This window comes from Amia ocellicauda, chromosome 3, assembly GCF_036373705.1.
Source record: "Amia ocellicauda isolate fAmiCal2 chromosome 3, fAmiCal2.hap1, whole genome shotgun sequence".
In the NCBI taxonomy this organism is placed as follows: Eukaryota; Metazoa; Chordata; class Actinopteri; order Amiiformes; family Amiidae; genus Amia; species Amia ocellicauda.
The window spans coordinates 8,820,628-8,839,199 of record NC_089852.1 but is presented as its reverse complement, the minus strand read 5'-3'; the positions used below and the strand labels follow the sequence as shown (position 1 = coordinate 8,839,199).

The 18,572-nt window shown below is 36.4% G+C and overlaps 1 protein-coding gene across 1 annotated transcript in view; it reads left to right on the top strand.

Moving 5' to 3' along the window:
- pdzrn3b (PDZ domain containing RING finger 3b) overlaps positions 1–17,110 on the top strand; it is a 101,003-nt gene extending 83,893 nt beyond the window's left edge. Inside the window, exons 4-10 of the mRNA XM_066698054.1 lie at positions 6,333–6,583; positions 8,780–8,867; positions 11,294–11,392; positions 11,806–11,868; positions 11,990–12,091; positions 12,632–12,748; positions 13,478–17,110. Coding sequence (XP_066554151.1) covers positions 6,333–6,583; positions 8,780–8,867; positions 11,294–11,392; positions 11,806–11,868; positions 11,990–12,091; positions 12,632–12,748; positions 13,478–15,025 — 2,268 coding nt within the window. The 3' untranslated portion in view covers positions 15,026–17,110. The remainder of the gene's footprint in view (positions 1–6,332; positions 6,584–8,779; positions 8,868–11,293; positions 11,393–11,805; positions 11,869–11,989; positions 12,092–12,631; positions 12,749–13,477) is intronic.
- The last annotated feature ends 1,462 nt before the right edge of the window (positions 17,111–18,572 follow it).

Sequence of the window (18,572 nt, the reverse complement as noted above, 5' to 3'; positions counted from 1 at the left end):
TCACATGGAAGATGTTCCATCTTATTTTGGTGCCACACTTAAATCATTGTCTTACAGTTCAGTGGGGGAAGCTGACATATTTCGGATTAAATAAAATATGGAATTTCTGTCAAGTCTTAAGTCGTAGCCTTAGAAAAATGAGTCTCTTTTTTTGTCTAGTTCATGTGATATTCATAGTGGCGACTGTGATAACACTGCTAATGAAGGATGACAGCACGTTATTCTCAAGCTGTTCGGTATGATTTCAGCCTCATCAGGTCGGCTCGAGTCAGTTTTCTCTCTCTCTCTCTCTCTCTCCCTCTCTCCCTCTCTCTCTTCATCTGTTACTGTTATGACAAAACACACTGAAATACATAAACCAAAGAAAGGTTTTCAAGAACTGCCAGCTGCCAATCACAAGGAGCCTCTAACAGCTTTCGAGGCAGTATTATTAAGAGTTAATACAGTTAACTCATAAAAATAGGTGCTCTTGTGGTGTACATAAAATAGCTTGGTTACAAAAGAAGCTTTGAAACATTTGATCATATTTTCAACACATTAATGAAATAAATGAGAAATGTCCAAAGGGTGTGTTGTTTATAGTTCTAGTTTGTTATCTAGTTTGTTTCTATCAAGTTATAAAATAATTTTCTGTATAAAAACCCTATCCAGTCCAGCATTTGTCTTATCTGTGAAAACAACCATAGACCTTAATTTGTATTTTATGAGCAGGGAAAATTGGGTTTTTTCCTTTTTTCCATTTTGGCCCATTTAAAATCAGCTCACAGAATATGTGAATTTTGATAAACGTGGTTAAAAAGAAGTATTAACTGAATGAACACCAAAGGGAATACTCAGTCATTGCAAAGGGGAAAAATAATGGTGTACATTTCATTGAGTTTTGTGTAGATTACAGAACACAGAAAATGTGCCCTGCTAAATAAGATTAGGAGAAAGAATAAATAAAAGTGTCTTTTTTATTTATTTGTTCATGCTAAATTAACGGCTTTTGTTTATAAAAATCTTTATTCTTCATTCTCCAGTAATACTGCATACTACAGTAAATAAAGGCCCCTGTGTTTCAAGTTAGTCAAAGAAATGTCTTCTAACTCAGTAACTGTTTCCCCTCAATCACTGAAAAGAATTACACACATAAAGGGAGAAAGTCCATTACCAGGCTTACCGAAATTGTATTGCTTTTTTCAGACTGTTAAAAGTAAAATAAAAGGCGGATTAACTGCAGTTGCATCAGAATTAACCTACATTTTGAACCCTCTTTCCGACACTCCACTATGATGGCATCTAGAATAAGCCTTAAAGCCTCTACATCTTGTATGAAATCTCTGAAGTTGTGAAGGTTTTTTCCCCCCCTTTAAATGCATACTTCGAAGAATTTGCTTAAGATGTGTAGTGGACCATAAAGAGTGCCTTAAAAAGAGCTCGCGACATCTGTGGCCTGTTGGAATGGGCATTTATAGACTGTGTTTCCCAAGGATTTCATGGCTTTCCAGAAATGAAAGACTGTTTAGTGTTTTTGTGGGGGGTTTTTGGCAGAAGATTTGTTTCAGTGGCATTTCAGAACTATAAAACAATTTGATCAATTCAGGTCCAGTGTACCATTTTGTGCTGGTCAAGGCCAGTGTAAACGACAGAGGGATGGGACAGATAAATGTTACACTATTTATTACATGGTTTTACTAGATAATTGCATAGAAACAATGTCTGTTATAGTTTATCCAGGCACTTTTATGTTAAGTTTAGTTGAAACACTGAACTAATAATTTCTGGTAAAATAATATCACGATAAGAGTTCTTTCATTAGTTTTAGATGTTTTTGTGTATTTATTTTATGAAGCCTTGCTGACTCCACTAAAGCAGCCACAGCTGTGGTACTAAGCTAAGGCTCAACAAAGATACTACACTAAAGGTGACAGCTAAGCCTCTTTGGCATTAGGTCAACAATCAAAGAAAACACCTGCTGCCCTGTTTGCAGAATTTAATTACTTCTAATTTAAATTCCTGGAGAAATAGGAAGGTGTAAGTGTGGCAGTGTTTGGTAATTTTAATTATCTCCAACACTGTTTGGGACAATGCTTTTACTTAAAACAACATACAGAGCTGCTTAGAAGCATCACAGATGTTGTGACCTTGACTGGGGCAGAGATTTGATGTAAGGAACACAGTATGCAACATCACCCCCAGCTGAGCATAACAGCCTGTCTCTCTTGAAGTTACTTGTGGGATTACTGATGGAAGAAAAAGAAAACAAGATGACCAGGATGATACAAGTATGATATATTTAATTACAAATAGTAGGTTGTGATGTGCTGTGAATAGTAGAATTGCCTCCCCCACAAAAAAGAAAGTGAGTGGCTTTTCAAGACCTGCCTAAGCATACAGAAGCCAAACCTCATTACTATTCTTTTACGAAGGAGAGTACACAGTTAGGATTTCAGTGAAAGCCATTTAATAATGTAGTGTTTACTTTTAGGTTCCCATCCCCAACTTGTCTATTAGAGGTTCACTTAACATAATTCCCTTTATCTGCCAAGACTAACAACATTTAAAAAGGTTGTCAAACTCACAGGGGAAATTAGTTTAGAATAGAATGGTTATTTTCATTACAATTTTTTTTTTTTTTTTTAATCTTTACAAGTATACTTCTGGTGGGGGGGATATATACAGAATTTGTAAAATTATTTAAAAGCTGTTGCATAAATTCACATAATTAAGAAACACATTTGAAGCAGACTACGTCAGGGACTGTTTATGAGCATTCACTTGAAATATAGGCAGCCAGACACCTAAAGACATTAAAGTACCAGTCGTGCAGTAGTTGCATGTTACCAGTCAGTTTATATTTCGTGAAGCAGATATGTTATAAATCTGATGCTATTTGCACAGGTTCACATTGTATAACTGACTCTGCCTTATTCATGAATCCTTATCTTGGGATTAAATTGATCTGTTTTAGATAATATCATACAAGCAAAAGGGATTACTAGTTAAATACAGACAGAACTGCATGGTATACAGTCATTAAAAATTGTGTGAACATTTTAGTGTTACCTATGAGATGCTTCACTCTCACCGTTTGATGCTGTAAATGGCCTGTACTTTGCTGATCGACCACCTGCAGGTCTTAAGGCAACTTTTTGTAAGATAACTGTGATAACTATTCTGTTCAAAGATGTGGAGGTGCAGAGGTTAGAGCTGGGAAAGCTAGCAGTCTGGCCCTTCACCATGTCTTTTCAGTGCTTCCACCGTGTTCAGTCAAGTGAGATGTACTGACCACATTGGGAGTGGCAGTGCTTTGTTTGGGGTAGCTTGCCTTTGAGAAATAGTGGGATTCCTGGGGAATGATTGCTGTCTGATGCCAAGAAAGCAGAAGAAGGGACTCGCAACAAACAACATTTATCATTCACAGCTGATCGGTGGTGTCATAACCGCTCCCTTGAGTTTCAGAAAAAACAGATTTGGAGGAGACATGTTTCGTGTTAGCTAAAAAACTGTATTGCAAGGCAGTGATCGAAAGTCAGTTGTAAGAATGGCTGATAATACCAAAGTTTCTCTCTCTCTCTCTTCTTTATTTTTTTACACCTGCATTACATGTGTAATATCTGATTACTTGAAAGAAATTATAAGTGTGTATATCCTAAGCCTGCACAGTTTCAGTGTTTAAGAACTTAAAGTTGAACCCATTTTAGATGATCCAATTATCCTTCAGGCTTGGATTAGCATTAATCCCTTTTAGTTATTAGCAACTGCACAAACTCTTCAAAGTTTAACGGTACCATTTCCATTTTCCATTTGCGACATGATTTCTGCTAATAGTGATATCAACACAGAAGGAAATCTATTGGTCACATTCATTAAAAATACATTAAATGTCCTGATTAAACTTATGCAGTATGCAGATATACACTGTAAGCTATGAATATAAATAAATATAAGCGGCAGTTGTGCAGACATCTTTTCAGCTGACACATTTCTTAAAGATGGAATGGATTAATACGGCTCAATTTCTTATAAGGAGTAATCTAATATTTATTTATTGAAAGCCGATGATCTAAAACTCTTAATGCAAAAAAGATACTTGAGGAAGATATGACAGTGAAATTATGTATTGTGTATATATATATATATATATATATATATATATATATATATATATGTATATGCTTAACAGTCTACTTGTTTTGTGTTTATATGTAATTCATTTGATTATTTTCCTGTAGCTAGCTAATGTAATATTGTAATATATCATTGTGAGTACTGAATTGACTTCTCTGGTTTTCTTCACTGTGAAAACTTTATACACCTCTGTATTTGATCAATGCATCAAAGTAAAGAGCACTCTTTGACTTAAGTAAATAGAGCACAAGGATCGATATGCGTTTTAGTGTATTCTGGAATTATTGCAGTCCTTTCATCTTTCATTAAAGAGTAGTAAAAACACCAAGGATTAGTTTAAATGTGTCAAGTGGCATATCCGAGCTTAATTAGCTACTTCATAGCAACATACTGTAGCCTTTTGCACAAATTAATCTTCATAGGTTAAAATATCATATTCAGAACATTTCCAAAGGGAGCCCACATTTTTCACTGTGGAGAAATTACTTTATTAATTGAGGACACCTCATTTCAGTTGGTGTAACGACCTTGATTAATCAAAGCTGGTCTCATGCTAATTAATATCACATTTTGTTCCGCAGTACTTTGACCTTATAAATGACTAAGAGGTACTAACAAGTTATCATACATCATCTCATGACATAAATGTTCATATGTTGGTAAGAAATCTTTTAAAAGTCCGCCTCACACTTTATGACTAATTGTAGTTATTGTTATGAGTGCAAAATAGTTTTGTTTCTGTTTGATTGTTGTTGTTATTATTATTCCAATTATGATGATGAAGATGATGATCACAATAATGATTAGCGTTAGTACGTGGATGAATAAACAGCTTTTCATGTACAACATATAGGCTATTTAATGCCAAATATTTAAGTATTAAGTAGGGAAAGTAATATTAGAAACAAATCCTATATCCTCATGTGGATGAATATTTAAGGCTTTAAATGCATTATTTTTCAAAGCACTGGTAGTGTTACTGTTTTCACTTCTGTAATCATTTTTAAATGGCTGAAGAAAGTGAAAAGTGAAAATCTTCTTAGTAGCTGAAAAGGAGAAATTAATTATATTGCCACTACAAAGGTGTATGTTTAGGTATTTGTAGAGGAGAGGATTTATTATATTGTCAAAAGCATAATTCAGATCCAATGGGACTTATTAAAACAACCTATTAAATAGCATTGTTTTCTCAGTTTAATGTCAGCTTGTTTTAGCAGATATAATGAACTGAAAGTAAGCAGCTGTGACTGTGTACTGTTGATCTGTATCTGCCTTCATATCCTTGTCTCTAGCGTGTGTTAATATCTCCTGATGTAATTAGAAGGTCATCCCACACACACAATAAAGCATCAGAAATTCATGTTTTCACTGGTGTTCTCAATCTCTGCATCTCCCAAAGAAGGCAGATCCAGGAAAACACCATTTAACATAGAATAAAGAGATGTGCTTCCAAATATTCAATAGAAACAACAACTGAAGTGCAAAAGGATTACTTAGTTTGTCAAAGGGAGTGGGAAGAATGAATGTTCTTAAAGTTAAATGGTCTACAAGTTTATTTCCTTGGATCTCCTTATTAATGCTATTAATTTTAATTAATCATGTCTGTGATTAATTCTTTCCTGTGCTAATTGGAGTTCTGGTGAGAAATTCAAATCTCACAAATAATACACAGAAAAATTAAGGTCAGAACTAATCTAGGTCAAATGTTGGGTTTCGAACAAATTTCCATTTTTAATATATCAGTGGCGCGTGCGTGCTAAATTGTGTAATCTGAAAAGCCTGCTGACAGACTCTTAGGGCTTAAGGGCAGGCAAGCCAATATTCTAATTTTTTCACAGATTAACCTGACCTCATTGACACTGCCAGCCATAACAGAGAATGAATGGAATTTATTTAGTATCACTGTGTTAACGTACTGTGTGCTTTGAGTTTTTAACAAATCAGAAAAGCATTTTTCATGCTTGCCTTACTTTGCCTTTTCTTTTTTATTATTGCTAATTCCACATACAATCTTTTCTGTAATGAGAGTGCTGATGAAAATTATATGTAATATGTTCTTTTGTCCCTCTTAACCAAAATGTAATGGAAAGGGTAATAATACACATCTTAGTCTCATTTAAAGCTATGGTTTCATCATTCTTCTTTGTTACTCGGTTTAAGTGGAAAGCCAAACAATTTATTTCAGACTCTTAAAAATACAAACACTTGGTTTTGAACAGGTCAATGGGAAAGATTTGTCCAAAGCAACCCATGAGCAAGCAGTGGAGGCTTTCAGGACAGCCAAGGAGCCAATTGTGGTGCAGGTCCTCCGAAGAGCTCCACGCATCAAAGTCCTGAACCCTACCCATGAGTCCCAGCTGGCTGACACTAGCACGCAGACAGACATCACCTTTGAGCACATCATGGCACTGGCAAAACTGCCTCCCACCCCACCTGTTGCGGTTCTTGAGCAGTACCTTTTGCCAGAAGAGTAAGTATAACCTGTCTCAGGATGGAAGCCATATGATTTTAAATTCACAGGAACCCCATGAAACAAAAGCACAAATTAATGATTTACTCTATGAATTAGGCTATGAATTTAACTTATCACACTGAAATACAGTCGTAAACCTTAAACCTGCTCTGTCCCTCAGTATCCTCATTTTTTATTGCCATTAGAAAGTTTGACTGTATCCCAGTATTAAGGAGATTAACATATTTTGTTTGAATTTTTATAATCATTCCATTTGGAAACTGCCATCCTAAAATAGATTGTGTGTAATATACTCTAGGTGTTTGGTATCACAATTCTGATCACTGTGTTGACCCATTTAAAACTCAACTGATTCAATGGCTCATGCTCTGAAGTTCCAATTCAAATCTGAATGTCTGTGCTGTTGTTGTCTGTTACTCTTGAGTGGTAGTATTGCACTCAATTACACTTTTTGAAACATAATTTAGAGAAAGTGATCAAATCAATTATGAAAGCCTATTACATTCTTAAAATTTTAAGTAGGCAAAGTTGTTAAGCTTACCCTTCAAAGGGCTCGGATGTTATGAAATGTTATGTCTACAATGATGTAACTCTTGATGCTTTGATAGTCTTAAAACAAATGCATTGCTGTGCTCTTTAAACCGGAAATTAAAATGTGTCCTCTCAGGAGTCCAATTAAGTATTCATACATATATACTGCATTCCGAGGTGTAGAAATTACACTTATCAGTCAGGGAGATAGCCAAGCCTAGGGCAGGTAGTACAATTATGGTTTGTGCTAATTTATGTGTGTATTAGGTCTCATAACTAATGTCATCACACAGTTTTATATTGAATTCTCATTGTGTAGCCTCCGGCTAGATACGTGTATTGGTTATTCCATGTCATAGCTACAAGGTAGAGTATTATGCGTCACAATTGTTGTATTTGATAAATAATTATTTTTGCTGGAATTTATTTAAAATGTAGAAAAAATATTTTATAAAATGTTATCCCCAGAATTTTTTTTTTAATGAAAGTATCTTTTCTGAAGTTAAATAAAAGTGAGTTCTCTTTTGTTGAAATCAGTACTATTACCCATTACGTATTAAAGCCAACAAGCTTTTTTCTTTACTTTAAAAGAAAATGTGTCATTATAGATTGGAATTTTAGAAGTGGAACAAAAAATGAAATGCAAATATTATTAGTCTCCTATCCAAAATCTTTATATATCCAAAGTACATTTGTAGATATAAAATTGCTTCAAGAAATGCACTGCTATGTGTTAATATGCTGGGTCATAATCAGGGAAATTCATAATGGTCTGAACCTCCTGTCAATAATGTAAGACAATCCTTGTAAAATTGTCCTATTTAGAAGTCTCTTTAAGGATCAGTTTGTTCTCTTTCTACTATATTAGTCTGCATTCTAAAGCCTGGAACACACCAGAGTGTCGCGTCGCTTCACCTTGCGTTAATTTTTAAAATAATGGATGTCTACGGACCCAGACACACCAGCGTGTCGCGCTATAATCGCCGATCGGCCACGAGATTTGTTTTAACCGGGAGGTGGGTCCAGTTCAAAACAGGACATAAAGCACACGCATACAAAAATTGTACTCATCAGTGTTTAAATACACACAGTATGAATGATTATTAAATTAAGGTAAATGTTCTTTATTTTTAGCACAGTAAAATTACTACTTTTTTCTAATACAAATCCAAGCAAGGTGCTTACTTACTTTTTCACATAATATGCAGTGAAGAGCATTTGTTCAGTACATAGAAAACAGGTCTTATATCCTTCATGAAGTGCAAATGCTGCAGACTGTGGATGAGTTAGTTTCCCACCATGTTCCTCCACCTCCTCCTCATCTGTTGATGATTCAGTTGGGTTTTCCCAAAATACTGACATTTATTTTTAATTTTAACCGTAAAATATAGTTCGGTAATTGTGTTGTTTTCTTGTGCAATGGAATCTGCCTTTTGACGCTTGGGAGGCACGCTGGTGTGTGTGAAGTGACGCGCCACGACGCACTGGTGTGTCCTAGGCTTTAGAATGATTCCTGAAGCTAGCAGTCACTTGCGGGTTACATATTACTCCAACAGTGAAACCGAATCACTCAAAGCTACTGCAGAATGATGACAACTTGAGGCAACGTGAGAGGGTATAAACTGTGCTTAATACATTCTGTTTTGAATATTACCTTTCTAGACATTCCCCAGGCCATGAATACTATGACCCAAATGACTTCTTGGAAGGTATGCATCCGGAAATGGAAAGAGAAGAGCTGGAATATGAGGTATGTCAAATAAATTGCTCATTTCTATCATTGTTTATTATCTCTGTAAATACAGATTTTGTGTATAGGCCTCTATATAAGTCCCATTGGCCATCCTGCAATTAACGTGCAACACAGATATCCAGTCAAGCAGTTCACTAGATATGTTTATCTGGCAACATTTTTATTTATGAACCTGTCTAATTTATCCTTGTTTACAAATTTAAATAAAAGCCAGACAAGAGCTGAGATGCTTGTTTACTGTATACCATAAGCAGATGCCAGACGGAAGCATCATTATTTATTTGTGACAACTATTCATATTTCTTTCATGTAGCTGACAAAGTTGTGCATTGCGTGAAGTTCATTCTGAAAATTGAATGATATTCTAATGCATATGGAAAAGCGTGAAGGTGTGAATAATATATTGCACATATGTCATGACATAGTCATGATGAGAAAATACCCTAGAAGAAATGAAGATTTCAAGGTCATTGGCCTATCACCATTTAGCCCAAACCTAAGTATTAATGGCTTTGACTTTGATGTACTGCATAGAGCCAAGAGGTGAACTACAGCATGGCTCAGGCAGCTGAACTCCCAATAGCCTGATGGTATGTCTTCAGACCGCTAAAGAACCTAGTTTAGATCTTGAAGACAAAGATCAATGGATGGGTCAAGGCAATAACAAAGCCCTCATGTCTTCTTCTTGTGTTTGCTTTGTTGCTATTGATAAATGTTCTCTAGCCTTACCACTGATGCCCATGTTCCATTTACTGTAATGGAAATGTCAAAACAACAAGACAAATATCATTTCTATCCCCAAGGCTTCGTCCCAGGGAAGGCCTGAATCTTTGCTGCTCCCAGGCTGTTCTGTTCCGCTTACCCATAAAAGTGTTCACACCACTGTTCCGCCTCATTTTATTTATTTATGTATTTATTTATTCATTCATTCATTAATCTATTAATCTTGTTGTGTTTTTGTGTGCTGTCTTGTCTGTTTTGTGATGTATCTATAAAGAAATCCGTAAGCAATGCAGCTTAAGAGTGAATTAACTCTTCAGAGCATTATTTTAGTAGGTTTTCATTATCTAAACAAATCATGGACATACATAAAAAAAGAAACACACTGCCTAATCTTCTGAATGGGTGAAGAATCTGTTTTATAAAGCATTTTAGGCCTCTTTCCTTACAAATAGCAAAACACGAAGGGCAAAATCATGAAAATGAAAATATATGCAGCTGCATTTTCTATTTTCTTTTGAACATGATGTATATGTTTCATTAGATAGTTAAGGTCTGGTTAAGAAAACACTTCAATTATTACTCAGAATTAACTTCTATATTTATTAGGTTATTTTCACTTTTTTATTGTTCTTCAGTGTAAACCAATTTGGTTGTAGCAGTTTTTATTGTTGTGATTTACCTTGTAGTGTAATGAGAAAGTTCCTACTCTACACAGTGTGTGCTTTATAGTCATAAAGCTTTTTACAGCCAGAGTGGGAAGTTTTCGACAATTCTCTATTACCCTTAACCTTGTGATTTCAAATGAACCGGCTGGCATGGGAGTGCTTCCTTGTTTCTGTGAGAAGAATATAATTTAACACCTGTTTCTAAACATGATCTATCTGAGCCATGGAGGTTGGTTTTTTTTAATGTTATTTACCGATGCTTTAACTGTGCAAAAATAATTGTGGAGGTCTCACGAGTTGAGCTATCCTTTCTTTTAAAAAGTCATTTCAATTCCTTAAACTCATATTTCCTTGGCTTTCTACTTAAACCAAGGAGAATAAAGCCAATAGTTCTTATATATATATATATATATATATATATATATATATATATATATATTATATTTTGAAGGGGAAAGAAACTGAAATGTCCTTCATACCGGCATTCTGTATGGGGATAAAGAGAGCATTGGATGGAATAAATAAGAAAGAGTTTAGCTGGGGAAAGGTCCATGGTATATTATTATATATTGTCTGTGTCCTCAAATGGAGACATTAAGTGTCACACAGCACAGTGCTGTGGTATTTAACAAACCACACAGTTCAACATGAAGACAATACTGGACTGCTGGTGCTTAGCAGCTGTCATCCAGACATGTCAATAAATTATTCATCTGTCATTTGGTCAATGGCTACCAACCATGTGGTATTTTATTCAGTGTTATATTTTGATATGTCAGTGGTTGGTTTACACTGAGCTGGATTGTATTTCAGTCTGTAACATCACCTTAAATAACATACACACAGTGTGTCAAAAGATTAAGATTGATGTTGTAATCAGTAAAGACATTGTAAAGAAACCAGAAAGTGAAAGTTCACATATTTGGGAGTTTTAATGATGTGGTTTTACCAAAGGAATTACTTTAATATAGCCTCATGGCAAATTTCAGCTTGGTTTGGAAAGTAATATTCTATTCCTTTTTGTCTCTTATTTAGGAAGTAGATCTGTACAGACTGAACAGCCAGGACAAACTCGGACTGACGCTGTGCTACAGAACCGACGACGAGGATGACACTGGGATCTACGTGAGCGAGGTACACTGCAGAACTGTTCTCCCAGTACAAATGTGTTAATCTGGATATCTGGGTTAGTTGGAGCACTAAAACACTCTCCAGAAGTAGAGATTAAAAATGGGCAAAGCTTTACAGAGAGGAAGAGGAGGCATCTCTTATTCTATCAAGGATCCTGACCCAGTATATTCTTGCTAGACACTGGAAGAATGGATGACATTTGTCCACCACACCATTTGTCATTTTAGCATCTCTATGGCAACATACCATTTTTTCTGATTTGCACAAAGCTTGTGTTTTTTTTTTGTTTTGTTTTTTACTTCCTCCCAGAATGAGCACAATATTATCTATGTGATCCAATCTGATTATTTTATTTTCAATGTATGCATTGTATATACATTATATTTACACACATACTTATGCCGTATTCTCGTTAGATTGACCCTAACAGCATCGCTGCTAAAGATGGCCGAATAAGAGAAGGAGATCGTATTATCCAGGTATGCGAATCTCAATTAAGCATGTCTGTGATTTTATTTTTTTTCATTCTTGAATTTCTATTTATGAACAGCACATGGTGTACTATCTTTACTTGTTTTTTTTTCCACCTTCTCTGTTCAGATAAATGGCATAGAGGTGCAAAACAGGGAGGAAGCTGTTGCTCTGCTTACCAGTGAAGACAGTAAAAATGTGTGTCTCCTTGTGGCCAGACCTGAGATTCAGGTAAGACAGCCCACCTTTTGAGAAAGCCTTTTCAAAAATATGTAAGATTCTTAAAAGAAATCAAAATAAAATTGTTGAAGAGCCCATAAAAATGTTTTTATTGAGACCCACATGAAAACCCCAGGTCTTAATAGATGCCCTTCTATCTACATTGAGTATGTGTACCCTGAAGGTAGTAACAAGCTGTTCGCTTCTGTCCTCACTCTGCCAGAGAAAGCCAGTGGCGTTTTGACACTAAAGAAGTAGCAGAAAATTAAGATTCCAGCCCAGCAGATGTACTAGCAAGAACAAGGAGTTAAGGGTTTAGACCATAAGCATGTCAAGTACAATGAGTTTCAAATAATATTTTAACCAAAGTAAAGATTGAGACATTTTCTAACCTTTTTTTTCTTTAAGAATATATTCAAAAATATTCAGTTTCCTTGAAATTGTGCATAATTATCGCTTTTGCTCTATGACTTTAAATGTGCTCAAAGTGCGAATCGCTGCTATTCCCATGATCTGTGGAAAGTGATGCAATCTATTCTTGCCTTTATCTAGCTGGATGAAGGATGGATGGATGATGACAGAAATGACTTTCTCGATGATTTACACATGGATATGCTGGAACAGCAGCACCACCAGGCTATGCAATTCACTGCCAGCATGCTCCAGCAGGTAATGCAATTTTGCAGTATAATACATTGTCCTAAATATTCAATCACAGATGACATTTCAGTGCACAAGGTAAAAGAAGCAGCTGATCAAATCCAGGTCCAGGTCTCCATGTATCTCATCACTTAGCTCAGAGCACAAGAGTCTTGGAAATGTCGCCGTGTATTCACTCCTTTTCTTTTTTGGATTTCTGAGCAGGGGCAAAAAATAGATATTTTGTCCACATAAATGACTCAAGATATTGAAATCTAAGGCATGTGCTGTGAAGAATGAATTGATGTCAGCTGCCTGTTATTCCTGTAGGTGTTTTTCATTAAGATCCTCCATTCAGTGGACTTGGAGTGAAATGGGCTGTAGTGGGTTTGTGCCGGGCCATGCAAGGGCAGGGTTGAAGTCTTGGTTGTGATGTTTGTCAATCTGGACCAACAGGTTGAGGAGCTGTATTAAATTGGTTTTTAAATGGCTTTAAAATGCTATTTGAAGTTTGAGTGGCCATTTCGAGGCAAACTATGTAATACGCATGGACTAAGACGTGTAATAATAAGGTGAGATAACTTCAGTCACTGCATTATAAAACAAAGTGTAAGTCTAGCCAATATAATCCCATGATGACAAAATCAGTCCTGCCGCTGTGGTTTAAAAACATGTGGAGACACTTGGTACAACTGCCTCCAAAGGAGAATGTGAGATTTTGATTATGATCCATTGATATTTTTTTGGTCTTTGTTTCAGAAAAAGCACGATGAAGATGGGGGGACTACAGACACAGCCACAATTTTGTCTAACCAACATGAGAAAGACAGTGGTGTGGGGCGTACAGATGAGAGCACAAGGAACGACGAGAGCTCAGAGCAGGAGAACATGGGAGATGACCAGACCACTTTGTCCAACACCTTAGGTAGTCACAAGAAGCTCGCCTACAGCCACGACACTCTCGGCAGCGGGGATATGCAGTTCAGCAATGAGTCCTTCATATCTGCAGATTATACGGACGCGGACTTTCTGGGCATCCCTGCCGATGAGTGCGAAAGATTCCGGGAGCTTCTGGAGCTGAAATGCCAAGTGAAGAGTGCCAACCAGTACAGCCTGTACTACCACACAAGCACAACGGATGTGAATAAAAGTGACCAGGAGAGCGTCGATAAGGAGCTGGAGATGCTGAATGAGGAGCTGAGAAACATAGAACTGGAGTGCCTGAACATCGTGAGAGCTCACAAGATGCAGCAGCTGAAGGAGCAGTACAGAGAGTCATGGATGCTGCACAACAGCGGCTTCCGCAATTACAACACCAGCATCGATGTTCGCAGGCACGAGCTGTCTGACATCACAGAGCTGCCAGAGAAGTCGGATAAGGATAGCTCCAGTGCCTACAACACGGGGGAGAGTTGCCGGAGCACCCCTCTCACGCTGGAGATGTCCCCGGACAACTCTCTGCGAAGAACTGCAGAAAACATCCAAGGCGGCGAAGGGGTGGCTGCCGGCGCATCGGGGCCACACGGTTTGCCTCAGAAGCCTTTGTCGTTGCAAGTCGGATGTCAGGAGTCCAGCTCCATTAAAGGGCGCTCGTCCTCCAAGGATTCAGACTCCAGCAAGCAATCAGAAGGGAAGGAGAGGAAAGCTGGGGAGGCCAGCAAACTGTCCAAAAGCCCCAGCTCTTGCTTATCCTACCCACACTCTCCATACAAGCATGCTCACATCCCGGCCCACGCCCAGCACTACCAGAGCTACATGCAGCTGATTCAGCAGAAGTCGGCAGTGGAGTACGCCCAGAGCCAGATGAGCCTGGTGAGCATGTGTCGAGACCCCAATTCGCCCAGCCAGCTGGAGCCCAAGATGGAGTGGAAGGTGAAAATCAGGAGCGACGGGACGCGGTACATCACCAAGAGGCCCGTCCGGGACAAGCTTCTCAAGGAACGTGCCATGAGGATCAAAGAGGAGCGCAGTGGCATGACCACAGACGACGACGCCATCAGCGAGATGAAGATGGGCCGCTACTGGAGCAAAGAGGAGCGCAAGCAGCACGTGGTGAGAGCGAAGGAGCAGCGGCAGAGACGGGAGTTCATGAAGCAGAGCAGACTGGATTGCATGAAGGAGCAGGGAAGTGGAGAGGAGAAAAAGGAATTGAACATCATTGAACTGAGCCACAAAAAGATGATGAAAAAGAGGGGCAAGAAAATCTTTGACAATTGGATGACAATCCAAGAACTGTTAACTCATGGCACAAGGTCACCCGATGGAACGAGAGTGTACAATTCCCTTTTATCTGTAACTACTGTGTGAGTGGGCCTTCAAAATAATGTATATAAGACACTACCAATTGGGGTAGAAATTCCTGCCTCGTTAAATGTGGCAAACAATTTTTTGTAAATATGAAATAAGTAGAGTCGTTGTTGATAGAGCTAAATTACCTACAAACGAAAGGAGAATGATCTTAACTTTTCAAAAATGGATTATGAAATTGAATATGTTTCGGCAAATTAAAAAAAAAAGAACATGCATTCAATATCCTTTCTACCTTTGTACTCATTGTTTGAATAATATGTAAAAACTGTTTTACTTCTGGAACATTTATACACCAATAACCATAGCATTTTTTTCTCAATATTTTCAGTTTTAAAAACCTTTGCAGTTGTAGACAGAAAGCTTGCCTAGGGCAGCCAACAGCCAACATGTATGTATTTTTTATGGAAACATATTTTCTATCAGTATTTTACTGTATATTTTCTTTGCTTATTTTTTAAAACAGTATTTAGCTTCAGATTAAGTGCAGGATCCTTTTTGGAAATACTTTTGTACATTTTACTAAATTTTACAAACAAATCAGTGATGGTCATGTTGGGCTGTACTTTTATCACCTTTGTACCACCAGCAGCTTTTTAGTTTGTATAAAAATTCATATAAAAGGAATGCTAGCAATTTAAGTTGCCCGATGTCACCTGTTACAAATGCTACCTGCAAAACATCAGCCATTTAGACACATTTTGCATGTACAGTTACAGCAATTAATTTGTTAATCTAAAAAGCTTATTGTGTTATTGTTCAAGCTTATTGTAGTTACCGTGCGCTTTGTAGGATTGGATGTTCTGAACTAAATATTGCAACCTAATGAATCCTTAGTTAGCAACACATTTAAATGTCTTGTAAAATGAGAGAAATAATAAATTATTGTTTTATATTTGATGAGCTTTCAAATTGGTGGTGAACGATTGTTTTATTCAAGAAGCTGAAATGATAGTGATTGTTTGAATACACTGCAGGGTTCAGGGTTCAAAGAAGCTAAAGTTTGAAATAGTGTTACATTTTGTAGGTTATTTTTATTGTTTTACTATTAAGTCACATGTCAAAACACTTGTAAACCCTCCCTGTATTTTCCTTTTTTAATGTATATTATTTGAAAGAAAATCATCAATTTATGTAGAGTAATTTGCATAGTAAGGAAAAGCAGGATGGAAAAGCATCTACGCAAAAACGTGTTGTATTTATTTATATATATATATATATATATATAATTATAATTATTATTATTATTATTATTTTTTTTTTCTTCTGTGCATATATCACTGAAAATCTACTTGATGTTTCCAAGATGAGCAATACCGCCAGTGGCTATAAACACTTCACATTTTGACAAGACTTTAATCTCTGCACTCATAAATCCCAACTATTTCTTTCCACATTGCCGTTGCTTAAAAATCAAAAGGCACAGACCACTACCTTATTAAACCACATTTTACTATGTGATGTGCTATAAGAAGGTTCTTTATTTATTCTTGAGAATTTACAGGAGCTTTGAAAATGTAACATTTTCACTTTACTATCCTTCTGTTACAGTTAGGCACAGATGTGATGTACTAGTAAATGAAATGTGACATTTTTATACACCTTTTATAACACCGTAAAGTCCAACTCAGTGGAAGCAAATCAATATTATAGTAGTTCTGACACATGCTGTGTTTTTCAGTGATGGGATGTTTTACTGCATAATAAATTACAAGAATGTGTTAATTGAAGTTAACAAAAAATTATATATATATAAAAATAGCCATTGGTAATTATACACAATTTTAAGTGCCGCCATAAAAGCACTCAATTAAAAAACAACATCCTTACATGCACAGCAGCCACTGTTTTTACATTTGTAACCTTTACCTGTATAATAAACATTGTCTTTAACAGGTTGCTACTCTTTAACTAACCCAGAGCAACAGCTCTTCAGGAAGCAATTTGACCAGTTTCTTTGTATTTTCATTGTCATTTTGTATTCAGGTATTAGCAAACTCCCAAGAGACCTCTGTAAACCAGATCCAAGTATACATAAAGCAAAATGCTCTTATAAGAAAATAAACACGAACAAAAGGAACTATCTGTGAATCTACGTGGTTGCTGATTGTTAGTGGTGTTATCTCTCTGCTGTTTCTGTCAGATTCGCCTATTCTGCCTGAAGAGTTCATGTGGGAGAACTGTGTCCTTCCATTTATTTCCTCATTCCAACATTCATAAGTTGCATTTGCCCATTGTCTTGACTCAATCAATTTTTCTTGGTGATGGATTTGGAGATACTGGATCTTTCTTTTGATTCTAAGGAGCCAATCATATAACTACCAGTTGAAATGAAGAGGAGGCATTTAGGCAAAGGTCTGCAGCTGAGGAGGATGATAAATGGGAGATTCTCTGAATTAATTGAAAAACTAAATGAGTATCTGGAGCTGAGCACAGTTATTCATATAAACCTACTGCTGTTTTATCTAAATTTACATTAAAACCATTCTCTTTTTTGGAGAGAACAACTTTCTTCCAAAAGGGCTGAAAAATAAAGTGGTCAATACAGTCTGCATTAGATATCACATTCTTATAGATGTTTCATGTTTTCCCTTCACAGATTTCTGTTCTGGGAATCAAAGTAATATTTGCTGTGACAAATAGTTTTCTGTAATTTCATTGCATATATATGTTTATTAAAACAAACAGCTGTACCAAGAACGATTTAGTAAATTCATTTTAATTTAGCCCTATCTTGATGCAGTTTTTACCTCATTGGGCTTACTGTTGCGTTTCCAACTGCATTAGTAGCTCTTTGCTAAAATTAACCACAGATAGCTGTCAAGCAGCAGACACAACCTTGCCTTTCATATTGCCTACATGTATGAGGTGGAAATGAGCAAGTCCAGGGCAGAAAAAACTAAAAAACATTGGTTTAATTAAACAGATGAGCTATGTTTTTAATTGCCTTTGATTGCTTCTGATGGAAAAACATGGTTGCTCTAAGAAAAGCCCTACAGACAATATCTAAATAATTTGAATAACATGAAAGCAATCTAATCAGAAAGTATACAATCCCTCTGGGGTGATGAGCCAAGTACTGGATTGAACTGCTTATGAGAGAAGTCGGCTGTGACTTCAGGTGTTCAGAGGAACTGTTTTTACAGTGTCCGATAATTGGAATTACATAAAGGGTTGAGGTCAGATATTTTCTTAACTTATTCTGTTTGTGGAAATGAAGTGTCATTTGTTCTTCTTCTATGGGTTGTAATTTTCTAATAGTGTTTTTGTTTCTGTCTGAACAATGTAATTAGTTCATGACAAAATGAAAGGCAGTGACAAAAGAGTGACAGACAATGATAATTTGGCCAAATGTCTTTTGTTTTGTAAAATGTCTGTCTTCTGGCTTGGTGTATCAACATAATTGGTCTATTTAGACTAGAATAACCACAAATGATATTTTAATTCCTAGTACTTATGTGTAATGTAAATAAATACAAATTACATTTTGTAACTCATAAGTAACCTGGGTACATATTAAAAAAAAACATCTCAACAGGATGTGATT